This window comes from Eschrichtius robustus, chromosome 2 (genome assembly GCF_028021215.1).
Source record: "Eschrichtius robustus isolate mEscRob2 chromosome 2, mEscRob2.pri, whole genome shotgun sequence".
Lineage (NCBI taxonomy): Eukaryota > Metazoa > Chordata > Mammalia > Artiodactyla > Eschrichtiidae > Eschrichtius > Eschrichtius robustus.
The window spans coordinates 167,591,698-167,605,950 of record NC_090825.1 but is presented as its reverse complement, the minus strand read 5'-3'; the positions used below and the strand labels follow the sequence as shown (position 1 = coordinate 167,605,950).

General features: G+C 50.8%; 1 protein-coding gene across 1 annotated transcript in view; it reads right to left on the bottom strand.

The window, feature by feature from the left end:
- Positions 1-14,253, bottom strand: part of CPAMD8 (C3 and PZP like alpha-2-macroglobulin domain containing 8) — a 98,739-nt gene that overhangs the window by 78,682 nt on the left and 5,804 nt on the right. Inside the window, exons 4-10 of the mRNA XM_068534965.1 lie at positions 9,300-9,465; positions 9,171-9,223; positions 5,596-5,613; positions 5,115-5,169; positions 3,916-4,029; positions 2,728-2,812; positions 938-1,046 (exon numbers count right to left, since the gene is read on the bottom strand). Coding sequence (XP_068391066.1) covers positions 938-1,046; positions 2,728-2,812; positions 3,916-4,029; positions 5,115-5,169; positions 5,596-5,613; positions 9,171-9,223; positions 9,300-9,465 — 600 coding nt within the window. The remainder of the gene's footprint in view (positions 1-937; positions 1,047-2,727; positions 2,813-3,915; positions 4,030-5,114; positions 5,170-5,595; positions 5,614-9,170; positions 9,224-9,299; positions 9,466-14,253) is intronic.

Sequence of the window (14,253 nt, the reverse complement as noted above, 5' to 3'; positions counted from 1 at the left end):
TCCCACTTCTCCACCTGCCTTTGAGTCTCTGCCAGACACAGGTGACGGTGGCTGACTCCCTTGCTGCAAGCTTCGAATAAATGGCCTTTGCTTGTTCTTGTTTGGACGGTCTTCACTTCATTGCACACCATACAACCCAGGGATTCCAAATCCAAGAGAAATGAAAACATCTGGCCACACAAAAACTTGTACATGAGTGTTTGTAGCATCATCCATAATAGCCAAAAAGTAGAAACAACTCAAATGTCCATCAGCTAACGAACGGATAAACAAAATGTGGTCCAACCACGCAACGGAATATTACTCAGCCATAAAAAAGGATGAAGTACCTACACACAATACAATGTGGATGAACCTTGAAAACATCAGGCTGAGTGAAAGAAACCAGACACAAAAGGTCACATGGTGCATGATTCCATTTATATGAAATGTCCAGAAATCCACAGAGACAGAGTATGTAAGTAAGTGGTTGTCAGGGGCTGGAGATGCAAACAGGGCTTAACTGCAAAAGGATGTGAGAGATTGGCGGGGGTGGGGGGATGGTTAGCAGAAATATTCTAAAACTGTATGGTGGTGGTGGTTGTACAACTCTGTAATATACTAAAAACCACCGACTCGTACATTCTATACAGGGATTTGAATTTTATGATATGTGAATTATGTCTCAAGAAAACTTTTTTTTTAACTTTACACACAACATCCTAAGAGGAAACACATCAAAATACCAGTAGTGGCTGTGTCTGCCTATCAGAGGACAAGTCGACTTTATTACTCCTTTTTTATATGTTCTAGCCTCTATGTTCAGCCTGCAGGAATTTTATCATCGGAATATCCCCACCATCTAAACTGTTTTGGAAAGCAAAATAAAACGGATGATCACAGAGCTGAAGCTGATGGGAAGGGACCCACCAAATGGGTCAGGGTTCCTGCTCCTCACCTTGGTGGTCCTGAGGATGGGGCGCCCCACCTCCTGGCTGTAGTACCCCACGCCATTTACAGTCATGTTGATGGTTAAAGTCCCCGAGACAGGTTTCCCAAAGGTATACCTGGAACCAAAGGACAAAGGGTAGTAAGTTTCACAAGCAGGAGATGCCCAGGGGACAGCGGGGGAGGTGTCAGTTTCAGGAAGGCCAGGCCCTGCAAGATGTGGTCAGTGGTACAGTGGCTAATCCAGGGATGCTTCCCATCCTACATTCCATCCTTACAGCCCTCCCTGTAGCCCTGAGTAAGGACAGATCATGTCAGGGCCCTGTGATCCTCTGCACCAAGCCTCATGTTGGACAGAAAAAGAGACCAAGGGTCAGAGAGGAACTCTGGACCCAAAGCAGCAGGGTATATGAGACAACCACTGAGGCTGGCCACACATTGGAGCAAGGCAGCACAGAGGATCGAGCAACCGTAGACAACAGGAAGGGCTGGCTGGGCTTAAGTGCCCAGGGAGTTCAACTTTGAACCAGAGATCTGATCTCTCTGAGCTTTGGTTTCCTCACCAGGAGAATGAGAATAAAACCATCCTCTCAGAGATGTTGGTAAAATACTTAAATGTATGTATGTCATGCCTGATGCAGTGGAGACACTTGCTTACTGGGACACAGGGGCAAAATGGGAGTAAAATTTTAAAAATAACACCCAGAATTTTGATAGTATTTTCTAGAGTATAAAACGTGTGTATCCAGCAGCACTATTTACAATTGCCAGGACATGGAAGCAACCTAAGTGTCCATCAACAGATGAATGGATAAAGAAGATGTGGCACATATATACAATGGAATATTACTCAGCCATAAAAAGAAACGAAATTGAGTTATTTGTAGTGAGGTGGATGGACCTAGAGCCTGTCATACAGAGTGAAGTAAGTCAGAAAGAGAAAAACAAATACCCTATGCTAACACATATATATGGAATCTAAAAAAAAAAAAAAAAAAAAAGGTTCTGATGACCCTAGTGGCAGTACAGGAATAAAGACACAGACGTAGAGAATGGACTTGAGGACATGCACGGGGAGGGGGAAGGCTAAGGCGGGACGAAGTGAGAGAGTGGCATGGACATATATACACTACCAAATGTAAAATAGATAGCTCGTGGGAAGCAGCCACATAGCACAGGGAGATCAGCTCGGTGCTTTGTGACCACCTAGAGGGGTGGGAAAGGGAGGGTGGGAGGGAGACACAAGAGGGAGGGGATATGGGGGTATATGTATACGCATAGCTGATTTACTTTGTTATACAGCAGAAACTAACACAACAATATAAAGCAATTATACTCCAATAAAGATGTAAAAAAAAAAAATGTATCCAGCACTTCCCTGGATTTTAAAACACACACAGCCAGGGGAGACACACGAGGGAGAAGTCTCAGCAACAACCTCCGGCAGGTGGCAGAGATGGGGCGGGGACACGGGCCATGTAGGGCTCTCCCAGGGGCCCCAGAAAGGGACAGAGCCTCTTGACTCCCTCTGGTCGACCCTCACATCGGGCTCCTGGTCATTAGGCGGGTCAGCCCACTGGCTGTGGATGCTGCCCGCAGGGTAAGGGGCACGGCCTGGAGGAGGGGCTTACCTGGGGAGGGGCAAGTACTAGGGGAGGACCAAGCCCTAAGGGGAATGGGTGTGCTCTGGAGGAGGGGCGTGTCCTAGGGGAGGAGCATTGCCTGGGAAGGGGCGGGTCCAAGGGCAGGGGCGTGCCCACAGTGGGAAGGGCTCACCGACAGTGGCCGCCTCTTTCTCACCTGGCCCGCACAGTGCCGGTCTCACAAGTGTCCAGGTCCTGGATATATCGGGGCGGGTCAATAAGGAGCTCAAACTTCGGCAACACTGAAGGGAGAGAGCAGAGAGGAGGGAGGCAGGGTGGCTTCCACCTCTGGGGTGGCCCCAGAAGGGTACTGGAGAGATGGGAGGGAGGAACACAAAGCCAACTCTGGGGTTTTCTATGCTGCTGACACCATAGGAATCCACACCACCCGTTGCTGAGCACGGGCAGCTCTCTGGGGATTTTGCCGGCCGCATCTATTTCCTATCTTTGGGGGACCGGCACATCGTTTTTCTCAGGGGGCCGTGCAGCATCAGTTTTAGGCCACCTGAATTGAGTGCAGCCAATTCCAGCCCATCCCAGGTGTGCACAAGTAGCCAGGCTTCTGGACCCGTCAGGGGCATCCTGAGGGTGCTTGCAGCTGGAAAGGGTCACTCTTTGCTGCCCCGGGCACATCCAGCCATCTCGTCCCCCTGCACAGCCCACGGAGAGATGGACACCGAGGAGCAGAATGGAGGAAACGTGAAGACTCTGGTCCTGAGAGCTTGTTACACGAGCCTATAACCCTTTCCTTTTGCTTACTGAGTCTGCACCAGGCTTCTGTGGCTTGCAAGCCATAACCCTGACCGCTAAGGATTTTCCTTCCAAGACCTGCCTCGTGAAAGGAAGAGAAATCCTTGACCCCATAAGGGAGAATTTTAGCACAGAAGCAGAGTATGTGGCTCTGGCCCAGGTTCATTCCCCAGCTCTTATTACTTGAGCAGTTTCCTTAACAGCTCTCTCAGCCTCAGTTTCCCCATCTGTAAAATGGAGATACCTCATAGGTTCAGGACAAGGATGAAAGAACAAAAGGAAGTGACAACCTTAAAGAGGAAGGACATTCGGACACATGCTGCAACATGGATGAACCCTGAGGACATTATGCTCCGTGAAATAAGCTACTCACAAAAAGACAAATACCTTATGATTCTACTTGTATGAAGTCATATATTTTACAATTTTTTTTAAAAGACATGACAAAGGCCCAGCCTTCCATATCGTGCCTGGCCCTACTGAGCCCTCAGTGAATGAAGCTCCTGCCATCATCCCCCTTGTCATGTGTGTTGTCACTAGGGCTGTGGTTTCTCCCAGATCTGAAATCCTAGGGTCCTAAGATTCTCCGACTTACCATACTTCTGAACTTCAAAGGACTTGTTGTACACGTGGCCTTGCATTTCGACAAAAATGAACCATTCTCCCAGTACCGGCTGGTCAGACAACGGGAAGGTCATGTTGGTGATGCCTGTGTGGAGAGAGACGCCCCCCCCTCATCCTGGGGCAAGTGAGTGTGCAGAGGGCCTGGCATCTGGTGGTGAGGTCAGGGCAGAGGCGCCCCGGGGACCCTGCGCCTCCCCCTGGCCGAACAGTCCCTCGGGGAAGCCAGAAGCCACCCGAGGCTGGCGGGGATTTGTGCAGAACAAGCACCTCTGCAGTCTGAAGCGGAAGCAGCGAGACACTGCACCTCGGGTTCCTGGGGGACCCCTGAGGCCAAGGCCAGGTGCAGGCAGTGACCTGGATGAGCCAGAGAGACAGGCCATCCAGCTCACCCACTCTGCTCCCCACCCGAGTCGTTCCCTTGGTGACAGAGAATCACACAAGCCCTGTCCCTACTTGGCAGCCCTCTCTAGGCATCTCAGAATCAGGAAGAGGGAAATGGACACTGAGAGGGGTCAAGGCCAGGCCAGGAGACCTGGAGGCGTGCGTGACACTGCACAAACCACCACAGCCCACACGTCGGCTAGAGACCCCATTCTCTGTGTCTGGTTCACAGAGGCATGCGGGGGCCAGGAGCCCCCGAGCAGGACTCAGGGGTCTGTCATGTCTGTGCATTTCCCAGGTCGAGGGTGCACAGCTGTCCTCAGTCTCCCCAAATCCCACCTACAGCTCCCCTCTCCCAGGACTCCACTTCCCTTAGGGCCAAAGCACAAAGGGAGATGTCAATTACATGGCCCTTATTGTCATAGAGAAAGAAAAAAATGCCAGCTCCTCAGCCAAAGCAAAGCCTTCTGACTCAGAGCTGGAAAAGAACTGTCTCGTGTTGGGTTGGGGATGAGGACGAGGAAGATCTGCAGCAGGAGGAAGGTGGGGGGTGCCGACAAACAAGGCCCTGATATTCCAGAAAGATCTCAAGTTATAGGAGGATCCCCAGCTGGGATCCCAGGCACAGAGAAATGTGGGTGGAGGGTCCGAACGCTGCAGGGAAGGAGCGGCAGGTGCCCAGACAGAGCACATTCTATTTTCCTGGAAGGTTTATCACATCTGCCACCCAAAGGTGCAGCCCCTAAACCACAGAAGGAATTAGGAGAGAGGATGAGAAGAGAGACTTACCGCAGCATAAGGGCTGCAAGTGTCTCCACTCCATCATCCGTGAGCCCCGGGGGTCCTGCAGGGGGACGGATGCACAGTAAACTCAAGGCAGCCTGTGTGTGCCCGGCGTGCATGCGGACCTTCCAAGCCTGCTCTCTAGGGCAGGACAAGTGAGGAGGGCAGGCCCCAAGATTAGCTATTTACATGAAGCAAACAGAAGCTTGGGGCATAGAAGGGACTTGTCTGAGGACAAGGTGGCAGAAAGGGCCAGCCTGCCTCCTCATTTAGGGAGCTGCATGCAAATCTACAAAGAGATGGACAGACACAAGCTCGGTTTATCCCAGGGTGGACCCAGGGATCAGGATGGACCGGGTCCCAGTCTATGGGGTGCCGGGGCAGGCAGGGATCAACCCAGAGGGTGGGTGTTAGGCAAAGACAGACCAGGTCTTGCAGAGAGCGGCTAACTGTCTCTGAGCCAGCTGCAGAGGGGCAGGCCACTCACCAGGACATAAGCTTCCAGCTGCAACAGAGACAGACAGAGGCAGTGAGCAAACCCTCCCATAAGACCCGAGTCCTCCGTGCATGCTGAGTGTTCATCCCTCGGGACAGGCACAGGTTCTGTAATGGGTTGAATGGTGTCCCCCTCCTCCCAAAATTCACATGTTGATGTCCTCAGGCTCAGTGTCTCAGAATGTGACTGTATTTGGAGACGGGTCTTTATAGTGGTGATTAGTTAAAATAAGGTCCCTAGCATAGGTCCCAGTCCAACAGGACTGGTGTCATAAGAAGGGGAAATTTGGACACAGATGCACATAGAGGGAAGACGATATGAAGACACAGAGAGAAGATGACCAGCTACAAGCCAAGGAGGGAGGCCTGGAACAAATCCCTCCTTCAGGGTCCCTGGAAGGAACCAATTCTGCCCCCACCTTGATCTTAGACTTCTGGCCTCCAGAACTGGGAAAGAATACATTTCTGCCCTTTAAGTCACTGAGCAAACTCATTGCCAGTGGCCACTGGCAATGAGGGTGGCCGAGCCCCATCCGGAACCTCTGTGTTCCTTGCTCCCCATCACAGCCCTGCCCTCCTCTCCAGACTCCCCCACGCCCCAACCAGGGACAGCTCCTCCAGGCAGCCCTCCCATGTTGCAGCTGGGTTGTTTTTTCAAGGGATCATGCCAGGTTCCTTGAAGGTCTGGAATGCACGCTTTCATCCCTGAACCCCCAGCACCTGCCTGGAGCCTGGCTTCTAGCTCCATCAATGTCAAACTGAACAGTCAACACTGACTCCAGTGAAGGTCAACTGCTTGCACAACTGTGCCGCCTGAACCCAGCAACATGCCCTGCCTGGTACCCATGCATAGCTGACCCTGTGCACGCAGATCCGTCCCCATCAGCTCAGGGCTGTCCAGGGGTGTCCGTGTCGAGCCCGGAGGCACCTGGAAGCTTTACGCTTTGAATTCAATGATTTGAATTCATTGTCCTGTGATTTGTCCTTGCTGGACTTCCACCAACCTCCAGAGGAAGATAGGCAGCTGCACACATACATCCAGGCCCCTTCCTTCTATTATTTGTGGGAAGCCGTTTCTGGCAAAAACTGGACATTAGGCAGGAGCTGATGTCACTAATCCCCCTAATCCCCCCTCTCCGGGGAAGGCTGTGGGCAGAAGACCCCCTCCAACAACTGGGCACAGAGACTCAGCACCATCCGCTCAGAAACATACACGTTTGGGACCTTCAACACCTCCCTGGCCGTGGACCTCAGTATCCCACTCCTGGGGTCCAGCTGCGCCTAAGGAAGGACACACCAGTGGAAAAGAAGGTTTGAGCATAAAAACAGTCATGGCAGCATTTCTGACAATGACCAAAACCTGGAAACAAGCAAATGTCCACCAGGAGGGGGCAGTTGGGTATGAAGCCTTCCTTTGGCAGAAGGACCTCAGGCACTGAGGTGAGTTTGCAAGGCTGTGTCAAAAACGTGGGCAAGTGCATTCAAAGATCCAATGAAAAAAGTAGTGTGGAAACTCGGGCTGGTGAAAGTTAAGAAAAAGCTGTGTGTACCCAATGGAACTGTGCTTCTAGGCTGGGGCCCACTGGGGAACTCTGCAGGATTATTTTCCAGAATGAGCCCCCTGGGGTGGGGTCTGGGTCTGCTCTGCTCAATCATGTGCCCCAAGTGTTAGAACAGCGCCTGGCACGCAGTAAGCACTGTACACGTGACCCCTCAGGGACCCCCTCAACTGATGTCACCCCAGACTGCATTCCCATCTTTGCTCTGGATATGTACAGTTTACTTAAATCTCTTCCTTTACAATCTCTTTCCTTCTGAAGCGCCTCTTTGCAGCAGAATGCCAACTAATAAATACAGAAGAAGCAACAGAGTTGGAAAAATCACCACTTTGCAAGCATCGTAGCAAGTTTTGATTCATGTAATTCTGAACTCATCTGTGGAAGCTAGAACTAGCGGGTGATCATTGTGACTGGTAACAGGGTGGCCACACAGCCTCAAGTGTCCCCCACAGATTACTTACTGATTACAAAGGGGAAACAGTGACTTTTGCGGGGAGAAACCAGGCAGACTCTATCTGAGCTACCGTCAGGTACCTCGGGATACGACACACTGGGGAGGACCAGCACGGCTCCTGTGGATCCTCCCCCATGACGCACAACTTGAACCTGATTGCAGAGAACAAGCCAGCAGACCAGCCCGCTGGGGAACACCATTCAAAACAACTACCTGGAGTCTCCAAAATGTCAATGCCGTGAAACACAGGGAAAGGCTGAGGAGCTGATTCAGAGTAAAGGATGCGAGAGACATGATGATTAAATTCGACACGTCGTCAGAGACTAGGTCCTGGACCAGCAAAGAAACATGCTATAAAGGACATTATTGGAACCATATGGATTCTGTATTAGATAATATTATTGTATCAATGTCAAAATTCCTAAATGTAATGATTGTACTTTAGTTGTATGAAAGAATGTTCTTGCTCTTAAAGGATACAGGAAGTGTTTGGGGACAAAGAGATGTGATATCTGCAAATTATTCTCAAATGATTTATCATTAAAATAATTTTAAAGCTATATATGTACATGTACATATATACATAAAATACATGTATATGTACATATATGTGTATACACACACTGAGAGAGAAAGCACATAAATATCATAAAATGTTTTGTAATTGGTGAATCTAGATACGTGGTTCTCAAAGTGGGTTCCCAGGGCAGCAGCAGAAACCAGGAACTTGTTAGAAATACAGATCCTTGGGGCCCATCCAGGAAGCTCCTGAATCAAAAATTCTGGGGAGGGCCCAATCACTTGTATGTGAACAAGCCCTCCAGGTGGTTCTGCTGCACACTCCAGTTTGAGAACTTCTGTTCCTGATCAGAGCTTAGCCAACTATGACCCTTGGGCTAAATCCGGCCCTCTGCCTGTTTGTGTAAATAAAGCTTTATTGGCACCCAGGCACACCCATTCATTCACGTGTTGTCTGTAGCTGAGTCCACTTAAGTTGTGACAGAATCCCTCTGACTGGCAGACCCGAACATACTTACTACGTGGCCCTTTACAGGAAGTTTGCCCACCCCTGGGCTCCATGAAGGGCCTATGGGAAGTTCTCTGTGACTTTCTTCCAACTTTTCTGTACATTTGAAGTTATTTCCAAATAAAAATTAAGAGAAAATCAATGCCTTTTTTATGTGAGTGTATTTATTTTGAAGGAGAAACGGTGGGTTTTAAGTGGCAATCATATTTTCTTTCTAATAAACGTTAAATAAATGCAGGGCTATTAAGATTTTAAATGATGGGCCACGGCCCCGACCCCACACAGAGGGGTACTGCCCACTGCGGGGACCACTGGTGCCCCTTGCGGAAGAAGCATGCCCACAAGCGCTCTTGTCACATAGAACTTCCCCTGGGTCCCCCAAGGGACGTGGAGCCCCGGGAAGAAACCAAGAATGGAGGTAGAAATTGGAAGAGGCAGGGGGAAAGGCCAGTTGTGGATGGTGGCCCTGGCCAGGCCGAACCCAGGTGGGTATGTTCTGGGCCCACGGTTTTAGGAGCCAATCTCACCTTCTCGCTGACGGGCCTCAGGTCTGGAGTGACAGTGAAGACGCTGACGAGCACTGGAAGAAAGGAGATAGGCGTGTGGCAGCTCCAGGCCATGGCTGGCCCTCCTCCCGGCGCGCACCGGCCACCCACCTCGGTGCTGGGGCCTGTACACCGGCTTGTCGGTCTGGATGAACACGGAGGCTCCCCGGCTGTCCACAGTCACTGAAGTCTGGTTGTGGAAGAAGGGGCCCTCCTCTGCCCACCAACCACGGCCCCACACCTTCAGAAGAGCCTGGCCCCAGAGGCCCGTGGGCACCTGCAGGTAGAGCACAGAGCTTTGGGCAGGGGGTGTCACCCTGGAAGGTACCCAGGTATTGGGAAAGCAGCATGGAGGTCTAGGGCAGGGGAGCACACCCGGGGGCAACTGTGCACCCACGGGACACTCAGCAGTTTCTGGAGATGTTTTGGGTGTCACGGCTTCAGGGAGCAGGCGCTACTGGGCATCTGGTGGGTGGAGGCCAGGGATGCTGTTCAAGACCCTGTGATGCACAGGACGGCTGTGAGCAGCGCTGCGAAGGGGAAACACTGGTCTAGCTTGACAAGACAGAGCCTTCTCCTCTCCTGACACTGCAAGCTTGCAGAGATATTCTCATCCCTGTAGAGCTACAAGAATTATCTCCCATCTTACCCAAATGCAGTCATAGCTGGTAAGCTGGGAGGTATGGAGACCCTAGCCCCTTCATATACATATACACATATGAATACATGTATGCATATGTATGTGTGTTTTCATACTTCATTTATGTATATAATGTATGTGCCTCTGTGCTTTGTCTCCCTGTAAACACCGCACACACATTATACAATCCCATTTATATGAAATGTCCACAATAGGCACATCCATAGAGACAGAAAGCAGATTAGTGGATACCAGGAGCTGGAGGGAGATGGGGAATGGGGAGTGACAGCTAATGGGGATGGGGCTTCCTTCTGGGGTAATGAAAATGTTCTGGAACTAGGCAGGGGTGGTGGTTGCACAACAGTGTGAATGTTCTAAATGCCACTGAACTGTCCACTTTAAAATGGTGAAAGTGGTAAAAAAAAGTTGATTTTTTTTTGGCCACCTAGATGGATAAAACAAACAAAAAAAATACTCACTGCAGTCTTAAGGATTCACCCTGGAGTTCAAATTCTTCTAGGGCAAAATTTCCAACATTTAGGGAATGGAAACTACCCTATATAATTCCCTCTTTTTTTTTTTTTTTTTAAGTCATGAGCAGAACACCCATGCATGTGAGTCATAACCTATAGAAACTCCTTTTGTGACTAAAGCAAACAAAAGTCACGACTCTGGATGTGACCATGTGCCATGAATGCGATGCTCGCGGCCATCCCTGGGTGCCTGGCGGGTGGACGTTACGTGGTCATCAGTTCACACTGGGAGCTACAGCACCACCTGTTCCTAAGACCATCCAAGTGCGGGGGTGTTCTTCTCCCAGTTGTTTGTCAGCATCCACCTGTGTGGTTGCTCAAGGGGTGAAAAAGTCCTCGTCACCATCACAGCAAGCAACCATGCTAAGTATCCTGGTGAATTATCTGACCAGTCCTCACACCAGTGTGCCCATTTTATGGATGAGGTCGGGGCATGCCAGGACCTTCTCCATCCTTCCAGCACCTGGCTCTGGCTGCCTCTCTTGTCTGCTCTGAACAGCAGCAGAGGGACCCTGCCTGTCTGCCTGCCTGCCCACCTGCCACCCTCAGGATGGGGCGTCTCAGGACTCTGGGGTCCCTCCTAACTGCAGTTAACCTTGAGAACCTTTAGGACGAACCTGAGGATAATCCCCTTACTTGGACCCCCAAATCCTTACCTGCCTTTGTTTCTGGAAACCACTCAGCATCAGCCAAAGACCTCCATGCAAGGAGGAAAAAACCCCAGGCCACCCAGGGGAGCAGGCATGGACAGGTAAGAAGGAGCTGGCAGGCGAGGTGGGCGGGGGGGAGCGGAATGGGCTGTGTGCCAGCGGGGGGTCATGGGTGCTGGGACCAATAAGCTGTCCCTGAGAACAGAAAGGATCAGATGTGACCTTTGGGGACATGAAGTGACCCGCCCCGGGTCTTGAAAGCTGCAGAGCTGCCATTCCCAATCAAGTCTCAGCTCAAAGTGGCGCTCCTACCTGGTCCTGCACCTGCCAGCCCTCAGAGGTCTTGCCGGAAGGTTCTGGATTGAGCTGATCTCCATCCCCACCCCTGACCTCAGTGATCCACATTTGCTCCTTTAGCATCAGTGACAGCCAAGGACTCAGGGGCCGAGATCCAAGCAAGGGAGACGGCCAGGCAAAGTTGGCGTAGCTGGCAGCTGAGTACAAAGGTGGGGGGGTTGGGGCCCAGCTAAAGAAAGAGGGCGGCTGTCCTCTGGGGAAGGCTGTGTGGAGGGGCCAGTCCTACGGCAGGCCGATCCACCGCCCTGATGAACGCCCAGCTCCCCGCCCCTCCAGACAGGGGAGGCCCCTGGGGCTCTGGGTGTGAGTCCCAGATTACCGGACTCCGTAGGCATCCACCAAACATACCCGAGAGAGAAGCCACCAGACTCACTAGACCCTGAGTTTCCGACACATTGTTGTGCAGATGGGTGATGGAACTATAAAGGCATGGCACACGATAGACACCCATGGTTGGTGGCGACAGGTATCACGATTCCTCTCCTAAATGGAAACCATCCAAAGCAGAGGGATTCAGGTAAAGGCTGATTCCACAGATTGGAAATCTCCCTCCCACTATTCACGGGAGCTCCTGGCTGGCTCCACTCCAGGCCACTGGCTGCCTCTTTTTGCCTCCTTCCTGCCCCAGGGCTTTTGCACCGGGCGGTTCCCTCTGCCTGGAATGCCCTGCCCCCAAATTCCTGCATGTCGGTTCCTCCTGGTTTCAGCTCAGAGGGGCCCTGCTGCCATATAAAATGTGAGTCTACCCCCCACTCCTCAGCATTCTCTTTCTCTGACACATTTCAAAATAAAATGTTAGAATTTGATTAACATTTAGTGTCCTAAAATAGGACACTTGCTACTCTCTGAGGTGATCATGTTTATGTAATTGGGGGTTTACTGTCTGACCCACCCCTTTGCCCAGCACCCATAAGGCTGGTGGCTGAGAGCAGGGAATGTGGCCAGCTTCCTGCTTGAAACTGAATAGATGCTTAAGACATTTGTTACACAGATGCACGGGTTAAGTCTGAAAAATCGGAATAAAACAAACATCACGAGGCTTTAGGTATGCTTTCTTGAAAGTTCCATCAAGGGCCTCTTACCGGCATCCTCGCTGCTGCACAGATGAGAAGGATGAGACACAGACTGGGCAGAGCCTGCCCGCGGCAGTCAGTGGCAACACTAGGTCCCCACAACACGGGTTTCCAAAACCTGTACCTGGAAGCACTCAGGTCCCCAGGGCAGGCACGGCTGGGGTGTGGGCGGGGTAGTGGGCAGTGGGATCCTACACCCACAAGAGCAGCTTCTCTCTTGTCTGAGGCCCACACCATGGTTCCACAGAGAAGAGTTTCTCAACTCAGCCTCGGCACTACTGACGTTTAGGGCTGAATCATCCTCTGCAGTGACGGGGACGGGGGCGTCCCCGTCACTGTAGGGTGTTGAACAGCATCCCTGGCCTCCACCCACTAGATGGCAGTAGCACCCTCACTCCCAGCTACCATAACCAGAAATATCTCCAGATACTGCCATTGTCCCCCGGGGGGCGGGGGGGAGGGGAGCATCCTTCCCCAACCCCCAAGTTGAGAAAGGTTCATCCAGAGCTCTTCTAAATGCTAAGGATCCCAAGACCCTTTTGAAAGTCTCCAGTCTAGGGATCTCCTGCCCTTCTCCCAAAGTTATATGTCCCTTTACTGGTTTCTTATACAAATCCACAGCATCTAGCCTGTGAAGAGTGCCTTCTTATGTGCGGTGGCCGGGGACAGAGCATAATCTTAACCCCGCTGGGGCAGCTCTGCTTGCTTTCTTTCTTTTTCTTTTTTTTTTTTCTTTTTGGTAAGCAATATGCTTTATTAAAAGTACTTCTCTAAATAAAATATACGAGGCTTTCTTTTTCCGTAAGTAGTTCATCTGTCAGTGGATAGGGCAGCCCTGCGTTCTGATTCACAAGAAAGCAGATCTGCTCACAGGAAGCCGGCAGGGGCGGCTCTAGCCTATTTATCCAGGGTTTTCCAAATGTTGACATCTGGGGCTGGCTCATTCTCAGTGGAGGGGCCGTCCTGTGTATTATAGGATTTGAGCAGCATCCTTGGTCTCTACCCACTAGAAGCCAGTAGCAACCTTCATCCCTGCCCCCCAAGCTGTGACAACCAGAACTGTCTCCAGACCCTGCAAACCTCACCCCCGGGAGAGAACTCTAGAGAGGAAATTCTAACATTGACAAGAGGGCAGGAAGACCACTGCCCCACAGCAATTAGACACTAATGATGCATCCCATCCCATGGAAGAGGAACCGCCTCGGACTTCGTTCTAATTACTGGGAGACAGCACATTACAATTTGGAATGATTCTCTACTTAGCCCATCCTTTCAGGGACTCCTTTGAGCATCTGGTAAGCGTTAAGGACTAGCTAACCCAGAAAAAGCCGACAATTTCAGGGCTTACGACTGCCTTGAAATCCAAGGACTCCAGTTAAAAAACCCATGGCAGAGAATGACCTACCTGTAGTTTGGTATGTAAAATAATTTTAAAATAATAATATTCAATGCCAACAAGGCTGCAGGAAATTTGGTCTCTAATGTATAGCTGGTGGTGCCATGCACGTGCACTGCTGTGTCTTCCAAGACACAACAGGACCCAGCAAGAGCCTTGGATCCTAATTTGGTAGTTCTTCTTTCAGGGTGTTCAGTCTAAGGCAGGCATCCAGAACGTTAACAGCTTTACGCACAAAGATGCTCTCAACTTTTGGATTACATTATCAAAACCCTGAAAACAAGAAAAAGATCTAACCATGTACAAGCGATGTGTGTGTGAGGGGGAGGTGTTAGTAAATTAGTATATAAAACAGATACAGTGGGATGTTATTTACAATAGGATGCAATTATAGTGACTTGGAAACATGGACGTAT